At 42.8% G+C, this 9,254-nt stretch overlaps 1 protein-coding gene across 1 annotated transcript; it reads left to right on the top strand.

Annotated features, from left to right (window-relative positions):
• Positions 1 to 3,483: 3,483 nt before the first annotated feature.
• Positions 3,484 to 8,737, top strand: Mrpl44 (mitochondrial ribosomal protein L44). Its single transcript, XM_021198972.2, has 4 exons — positions 3,484 to 3,673; positions 5,227 to 5,695; positions 6,878 to 7,056; positions 8,293 to 8,737. The coding sequence occupies exons 1-4, from the start codon at positions 3,495 to 3,497 to the stop codon at positions 8,465 to 8,467; spliced, it is 1,002 nt and encodes a 333-aa protein (XP_021054631.1). The 5' UTR covers positions 3,484 to 3,494; the 3' UTR covers positions 8,468 to 8,737.
• Positions 8,738 to 9,254: the final 517 nt, after the last annotated feature.

The following is a 9,254-nucleotide window of genomic DNA, read 5'->3' on the forward strand; positions in this document are numbered from 1 at the left end:
TGTTGAGATTTGTAATATCCCTCTAAAGCATATGTGATAAAAGTTTGGTCAGTAGTCCACTGCATTAGTTGAGGCCTAGTGGGAGATTGTCAGTCATTGGGGATGGGCCTTTGAAGGAGATTCTGGGTCCTCAGCCCTTTCCTCTTCATGAACTCTCTCTTATGTCTTAGGCATGAAATAAACAAGCTTTGTACCACCATCATTCTGCCATGTTGAATTAAATGGGTTCAAAAGTAATTGGTGTGCCTGATCATGAGCTGAAATCTCAAGAAAACAAAACAAAAAATCTTACAACAGAACTTAGAATGAGTCTCTCAATAGTAGAGAAGGGGGTTTTATTATAATGGCATATAGGCTGTGGTCCAGCTAATCCAACAATGGCTGCCTACAAACAGAAGGTCCAAGAATCCAAAGGTGTTCAATCCACAAGGCTGGACATCTCAGGTGGTCTTCAGTATGTGCTGAAATCCCAGAGAAGTGGGCTCTAATGCCAGTGAAAAGATTAACTTGCCAGTAAGAGCAAGAGCAAGCCGACAAGGAAAGCAAGCTTCCTTCTTCCATGTCCTTTATACAGGCTGCCAGCAGAAGGTGTGGCACAGATTAACAGTATATCTCTCCACCTCAAAACTCTGGGTTAGCAGTGAAAATTCTCATTTCAAGTAATGTCATTAAGAAAAAAAAACCCTCGAAAATGTGTCTGGTCATTTGAGTTTTATTTAATTCCATAAGTAGTCAAGTTGATAACCAAGAATATATTAGTTTTAAGTGATTACACCAGTGGAATGACACCAGTGGAAGCTGAATGCAGATGTTAATTCTGAGCTTCATGAAGGGCAATAATGGGAGAAATTACTTGAGACATTACAGGTCTTGTTTTGTTTTGTTTTGTTTTGTTTTTGGTTTTTTGAGACAGGGTTTCTCTGTGTAGCCCTGGATGTCCTGGAACTCACTCTGTAGATGAGGCTGGCCTCGAACTCAGAAATCTGCCTGNCTCTGTCTCCCAAGTGCTGGGATTAAAGGCATGCACCACCACACCCGGCAGGTTATTTTTATAGTTGTCGTTTCTGAGAGCCTCAGCACACAGAGGCATCACTTTAACTGAAGGGACTGTGGCCAGTCTGGCTCTGGCAGGTCTTGTCCTCTATTCATTCTGCCTTGCTAAAAACCATTAGACTACATTCCTAAAGCTACCCACCAAGGGTATTCCTTTACTTGGTCACTTTCTCCTCCTAAAGCTGACTACCAGAGTCCAGCTACCTAAGTATTGAGGGCCAGCAATCATAATCCCTCTTTGACTCATCTAATTAAAATACCCAATCAAAATGTATCATCCATCCTAACACAGCCCTCTCTTGTTTTTTTTTTTCTTTTAAAAATTTAAACTAAAACAATTGCTACTGTTTTTCTGCCTGAGTGAGAAAGCAGCCACCTTAACTTTTCTTCCCCACTTAGTAAAGAATCTCTCTGTGAAAACAGATGTTAGGCTGTGGTTTGTTCCTAATCTGGGGTATGAAGGGGGAACTCCCAGTGTGTGTGGATCTCTTTCATTAACTTTATTAAGTTTGAGATGACTGTTAATCCCACAGATGTGAGGAGAAAGACCCCCAACTCAAATCATTATGGACAAATTAATTAAAGAAAGCAATTAATTAAAGCAAACCTTTACAATTTGTGTAATTGGCTATCTCAATAAAGGTAGGGTTCAAGAGATCATCATTTTAGATCTAGGGGAGATAAGGTTTCTTTTTTTTTGTAGTCCAAGAGTAGGGGGGTTCCAAATGGAGGATTTGGCAGGCAAATAGACAGAGTTACAGAAGCAGAACATGAACATAAGAAGTTGGTTGTAATAACCTCCTGAAACAGAGATATGGTTGGAAAGGTGGCCATAACAAAGCAGTCATAACAACAGGTGGTCATAATAAACTTCTGAAATAATGACATGGTTGGTGTTTCCTGGAACAGGCAGTACAAAACCATTTGTAATTAGGGTTACTGGTGGGGCATAGCCGCATTCTTGGGAAACAGAGATTTAACCATAAACAGGTACGGAAAGTAGTTTGTCTTTACTATAAGACAACATTCAAGTCCAAAATGTAGGCAGGCTGGTTCATCAGCCACATCAGCCAGCTTCAGATTTTTTCTACCAATAAATGACATATTGCAGATATGAAAACTCCCTGTGATTTCTTTGAATCCACGTATCTGATGGTCCACAAATTTTCAACGCTTTTGATACCATTTTGAACTGTTTTAGAGAATTTGCTTCAACCAGTTATCTATTGGAAGTCCTTCTATAGGTTTAAATAAGCCATTCAGATTCTCCATCTTGAAAAAGCTCAAACTGGGCTGCATGGTTGTAGCATTGAAGACTAACTAGGCAATAACATGTCTTGGTCTGTATTTCAAAGCAGGTGAAAACGCATGTCGGAGCAGGAAGCGAGATATTAGTCTTGTTTGGAAACCAATTTCAATAACCAGAGAGAGGCAGAGTGATACCTACCGTGGAAATAAATTTAAAAAATAATTTAGTAACCGGAACAAGCTGTTTGTGAAAGCAAGCACAATTAAAGGCCCTGGAGCCTAACTGGGTGACTGCAGGGGAATTGTTGCCCTTGTATAAGAACCACAGAGGTGCCTCTCAAGGAAAAGATGTTCACCATAAAAACTATGAGAAAAGCAGAGACACTTCCATTTCTGACTTCAGGTCTTTCATTCATATTTTGTTAGGAAAGCTGCAAACATTGATACAGATTTTTTTATTTTTTTATTTTTTTATTTTTTGGTTTTTCAAGACAGGGTTTCTCTGTGTAGCCCTGGCTGTCCTGGAACTCACTTTGTAGACCAGGCTGGCCTCGAACTCAGAAATCCACCTGCCTCTGCCTCCCGAGTGCTGGGATTAAAGACATGACTTTTTTTTTTTTTTTTAACTCGTAATTTCACTGTTAATATTTTTATGCATCTCTCCTCGTCCCAAGTCTTTCCCCGTGGTTAAAAAAAAATAGTTGTTTTAAAATACAAACTTTAATTTTTGTTAAGTTAAACACACTTCTGAACGTGGTTTTGTAAGCGAGACTTTTTGGAAAACGGTTGGGTGAAGCCTTAAACTTTGAAAACATTTCCTCAGTAGTGGCTGGATTGATGGTCTACAACTTTTAAGACTGGATGTAAACAAGACATGATTTTTTTTCCTTGGGAAAATTTAAGTGTTTTATTTAAAACGAAAAAAAAACCCTAGTATTTCTTCTGCTTTAATGAGAAATAAACACAAGCGAGACTGATAGGGTCAAGTAACTGTTTCTCAACTTCTGCACCCACATTTACAGAATGGGCAGAAAGAAGCACTTGCGCACGCGCAGTACACTGGCCACGCTCCCTCTTCTGTGTCCTCTAGCGCTCAGGCCTCTCTCTGCTGCTGCACCAGTTTCCGGGGAACGGCGTTCTTGCTACACCGCTCCGGCTGTCTTCCTTCCGCCTCCCATTGCCGTGTTCTTGCCATGGCTTCTGCTGTATTCCGGCTGCTGCAGCAGGGCCCTCGCCGCCTCTTAGCTCCGGTCGTGCCCACGCTGGCTCCTCCGGTTCGGGGAGTGAAGAAGGGATTCCGTGCAGCCTTCCGCTTCCAGAAAGAGCTGGAGCGGTGGCGCCTGCTACGCTGCCCGCCGCCGCCCGTGCGACGGTAGGCGCCTCGGAAGGGTGGAGAGGCTAAGGTGGCGGCGAGGACGTGGGCTGCTGCTGCTGCCTGCCTGCCTGCCTGCAACTGCGGTGGGCACGTGCCCGCAGGCGGCCTGCGGCGGAGGAACTGGGCGACAGGGGCTGGGCTGTCCCCTGCAGAATCTTCACTAGCTGAAAATAAGCAGATGGGGTCGACCAGAGGGTCACTGCTTGGGATTGGGATTGGCCCACTTTTGTCACTTGCTAATCTCAGGCCCATTGGGTACCTTTAAGAGGAATAGGATCATCGATTCTACAGTCTTGCGTACCAGGGCAGAAAAATTTAGTTCTGTGTGTAACTGAATTTCATGTCCACTGCCCGGAGTAAGAGGGTAAAAGTTTAGGTTTTTGATCTAATTAATCTTCTTGCCCGGAGGCGGGTGGCAGACAAATCAACAACAACAACAACAAAAAAAACCGCCCACATTTTTTATAAAGTGCATCAAGCTTATATATGATCCTGCATCATGCACTTTCTGTATACTCTGTCTTTGTGGGCAAAAGTACAGGAAGATCGACTTCATTCTTACAGTTTCCCAGGCATTTGACTTCCGTTAGATTGTTAGTACACCAAAGAAGCAGGAACTGCCTCTAGTTTGCTAGTTATTCCTGAGCTGAGATTGTGATTACTATTTTAATATTGCCTTCCAGGAGAATATTGATCCCCTTTACACTAACACCAGTGAGAATACACCTTCTATTGCACAATTATTGTGGTTTAATAAGCAAAACTCAGAATCATGTCTTAATTTACATTCCCTTGCCCAATTGACCGGCGGGTACTTTTAGATTCATGAGTTAAAATTGGAAAAAAATATAGAAAACAAATTTAGATTTATGATTTTAAACTTAGATCTATTTTTCTTCTCTCTCTCTTTCTCTTTCTCTCTTTTAACTTTAAAGAATTTTATTGTGGCCTGTTTTTCTCTAGGAAAAGGCATTTTAATTCTTGGAATTGTGTGTGTCTGTATGGTGTACCTGCACACACCAGGCCGTTTTGTCTGATAGTTAGGCATTCTACCACTGAATTACAACAGCCTCAACCCACGCCTGTGGTTATGAAATTTTGACACACTCAGAAGACTGTTATTAACTTATGTAACTGGAAATTCAAGTGGACATTTCTGAGCTTTAAATAAATAGGATATAAACTAAACGTAATTACTTTCAGTTTGTGGCCTAAATCTGCATAGTTATAATTTGTTCACACTCAGGTGGAAAGCATAATATCACTGTTAGAGCAGAAAGAGAGAACTTAAAAACTGGCAGAGCAGCCTAATGTGATGTGAACAGTCTCTTTGATATGGCAGTTAAGCCAAAGGGAAAACCCCACACCTATATGTAGGCTATAATGAAGGACTGCCAGTGTTCATCTGGATTACTTTTTGTATTTAGACTGTTAGAACCTGACAGTAAAAGAATCAAACTTTATTTCGTTCCTTACGTAGTAAAGTTAGAGCACACCGTACGTGGTACCATGCCCTCCTCCTTACCGTCTCTTACTGTCTGCCTCCTCAGCTCAGAGAAGCCAAACTGGGATTACCATGCGGAGGTACAAGCCTTTGGAGCTCGCTTACAAGAAACCTTTTCGTTGGACCTTCTCAAAACTGCGTTTATCAATAGCTGCTACATCAAAAGCGAAGAGGCGAAACGTCAGAACCTTGGCATAGAGAAAGAAGCCGCCCTGCTGAATCTTCAGGACAATCAGGAACTGTTTGAACAAGGGCTGTCTTTTTCACACCGCTGCCTCACACAGTTTCTTGAAGACGAGTTCCCAGACTTGCCCGCCGAAGGCACTGAGAGTCTAGTTAACTTTCTTACTGGTGAGGCAGTTGTCTGTCATGTGGCCAGTAACTTGGCTGTGGAGCAGTTGACCCTCAGTGCGGAATTTCCTGTCCCCCTGCCCGTCTTACGTCAGACTTTCTTTGCAGTGATTGGAGCCCTGCTGCAGAGCAGTGGCCCTGAAAGGGCTGCACTGTTCATCAGGGTGGGTATTGGCTAGTTGGACTTGTTCAGACAGCCTTCATGTGGACAGAGGGGAAGTTCCTTTTTCTCATGCATTCCTTTGCTAGATCTTGGTACAACTGACTGTTCCTACCCCCGAAACTTAACAAAAACCCAAACCATTTTTATGGTAACTTTGGTGGTTATTTCAGTTTTCTTTTGCCAGTATCCTGGAAAGCAAATAATAAATGCTGGGTTGTGAGTGCTGGAGATTTATGTTATTTTCAGCTTTTTAAGTTTTTTGTTTTGTTTTGGTTTGGTTTAATTTTTAGGAGAAAATGTTTATGTTAGCTCAGGGTTTAACGGTTTATTTATTTATTTATTTATCTATTTATCTATCTATTTATTTAATGTATAGAGTACACTGTAGCTGTACTGATGGTTGTGGGCCATCATGTTGGTTGCTGGGAATTTGAATTCAGAACCTCTGCTCGCTCCAGTCAGCCTTGCTCAGTCCAGGCTAAAGATTTATTTATTATATTTGTACACTGTAGCTGTCTTCAGACACACCAGAAGAGGGCGTGAGCCACCATGTAGTTGCTGGGATTTGAACTCAGGACCTTTGGAAGAGCAGTCAGTACTCTTTGACTGCTGAGCCATCTCTCCAGCCCTAGCTCAGGCTTTAAAAGATGTAGTCTGCCACAGAGGGAAGGTGTGTCCCTGTGGGGTATGTCCTTACTAAGTAGACAGACACATGCTTCTACTTTGAATTTCAATGATTTGAGTCTTGAATTCTAAGGCTGGAGTCAGTCTAAGGCTGAATAATTTTCATAGGTTATATTGCTTGACATCATTTTCCCGAGGTTTGAAATTGAAACATTTAAAGTTCTATGATTTTTATTAAAAGTACAAACAAACAACAACCTATGGGGACATCCGAGTATAACTCTGGTAGAGTGTGCTGGCCTTGCCTGTGTGAACCCATGAGGGAGAGCTCAAACTGGAATTCCAAAGCCAGAAACTGAACATACTCTATAATCTCAACATTTGCAAGCAACGCTTTAGCGCAAAAAGTTTCAGATTTGGAGCATTTCAGATTTTCAGGCTGTACGTGTTTAATATGTACATTTGCCATTCATTGCCCATCAGTTCTTATGGTAAAAATGGATTTTGAATTCTGGCCATAATAATCTTTGTTCTAATTTAAATGTTCTTTTATGCACAGGACTTTTTAATTACACAAATGACAGGGAAAGAGCTCTTTGAGATGTGGACTGTTGTAAATCCCATGGGACTACTCGTAGAGGAGCTGAAGAAGAGAAACATAGCAGCTCCCGAGTCTCGACTCACCAGGCAGTCTGGGAGCACAACTGCTCTGCCTTTATATTTCGTTGGCTTATACTGGTTAGTAAAAACTCATTCTTCACTTTTTAACTTTGATTGGAAGCCTTAAAGATAGACTTCCAGTTTTTAAGTGTTACTGCTAACAACATTAAAATTGTATCTCTGAGCTGGGCATGGGGGTACATGCCCATGTCTTTAATCCTAGGTTAGCGTTCAGGAGGTAGAGGCAAGCAGATCTCTGTGAGTTTGAGGCCAGACTGTCTTTAGAGAGGCCACCCAGAACTCCACAGTGAGACCCTGGTGGGGCTGGGTGGATAGGGTCATTATCTGGTTTTTGGTTTTGGTGATGGTGATGGTTTTTGTTTGTTTCTTTCTTTCTGCTATTAATAGGAGACAAGTTATTTGTGTTTTGCTAGTAGTAACTTTTGAAGATTTTTATGTGTGTGAGTGTTGGCCTGCATGTATGTCTGCATCACATACATGTGGAGGCCAGAAGAAGGTATCAGTTCTGGAACTAGAATTACAGATGTTTGTTGGCTATTGGGTTTGTTCAGGGAATCCAACCTGGGTTCTTTACAAGAGCAGCCAGGGCCCTTAAACCTCCTTCCAGCTCCCGCTCAGTCTCTTTGGACAGCCGTTTGCTATAGAATTTTATGGGATATAAGATCACCTTTTATTTTCTAATATATAAAAAAAAAAATACAAGCTTTATTTCTGTTTTGATCTGTTCTTAGCAGCAGCTCCAACTGAGCCTCAGAGTGGAAGACAGGAGCTTTGCTGGCTGTCAAAGTGTCAGCACATTTAGAGCCTTTTAGTTTTGTTAGAGATAAACCTGTCTGAAATTAATTTCAGGTTTTAAGATTAAAGTGGGGTAGAGGTGTAGCTCAGTGGTTGAATGTTTTCCTGAGACAGACAGACAGACAGAGAAAGAGAGACAGAGACAGAGACAGAGAGGAGTTCAATTAGAATGGTGGATGTAGACATTGAGTAAGATTACATTTTCTGCAAATATTTTCCAATCTTTGAAGATTTTCTAATCTGAGGGACTTGCCATGTAGACCTAGCTGTTTCAAACTCAGAGATCTGCCTGCGTCTGCCTCCCGAATGCTGGCATCAAAGGAGTGTGCCACCACACACAGCTCTAATCCTTGTGAACTCCTGATCCCTTGCCACCTTGTGCTTTGCCTTGGAGGAACTGGGCCTCGTAGGTTGCGTTTGTATGGAATGGGATGGAAGGCATTACTGCCTCATGTGCTGTCTTCCTGGCCTTCAGATCCCTGTCTGTTTTCTTCCTAGTGACAAAAAGCTGATTGCAGAGGGACCTGGGGAAACTGTACTTGTCGCAGAGGAAGAAGCCGCGCGCGTGGCACTCAGGAAGCTCTACGGATTCACGGAGAACAGGCGGCCCTGGGACTACTCCAAACCCAAAGAGAGCCCAAAGAGAGCAGAGCAAACCAGCGTTGCCAGCTAGGCAACAAGGGGGTGGGTGACATCATCACCACTGAGCGACACAGTGAGCCAGGGCTAGAGGGGAAGAGTGCAAAATATGGGAACTGTGTCTCGTTGCCCTTGCTGGGCCCCTACAGTGACAGGGGTTTCTCTCTTTTTTTTTTCTTTTCTGTTTCTCTAACGCACTGGTTTATTACAGTGTATAATTTGTATAGCTAGACTGGGCAATGGTGGCACACGCCTTTAATCCCAGCACTTGGGAGGCAGAGGCAGGCAGATTTCTGAGTTCGAGGCCAGCCTGGTCTACAGAGTGAGTTCCAGGACAGCCAGGTCTACACAGAGAAACCCTGTCTCAAAAAACAAAAACAAACAAACAAACAAACAAAATTTGTACAGCTAGATGTATTTTATTCCCTCCAGCTTTGACGTGTAGTCAAATACATGTCATATGTGAAGTTCGTTGTAATATGAATAAAACGCTATTCTTTGAGATACCTTTCCTTATTGGTAAAAGAGAGGCTGAGAGGCGGCTGTGGCTCTGAGTGCCACAGGTTTGAGAGCAAAGGTACAGGGCAGGCCAGGTCTAGCTGAAGGGACAGGAGAGCTAAGCAAGTGCAGGTGGCAGTTGAGGCTACGTCATCATCAGGTACTCGGCTGAGCCCCAGCGGCAGTTGGGAGTCCTCTGCCTATTGGTCCTTGATGCCTACATTCTGTAGTCAGTGGTACGGAGACCACTGTAGCAAAAAGTGTTGGCCTTTTCCTACCGTCCAGGTGAGGTCTTTTGGGCTTGAAGTTGATCTGGGCCACTT

The sequence above is a fragment of the Mus pahari genome, chromosome 5 (genome assembly GCF_900095145.1).
Source record: "Mus pahari chromosome 5, PAHARI_EIJ_v1.1, whole genome shotgun sequence".
Taxonomy (NCBI): domain Eukaryota; kingdom Metazoa; phylum Chordata; class Mammalia; order Rodentia; family Muridae; genus Mus; species Mus pahari.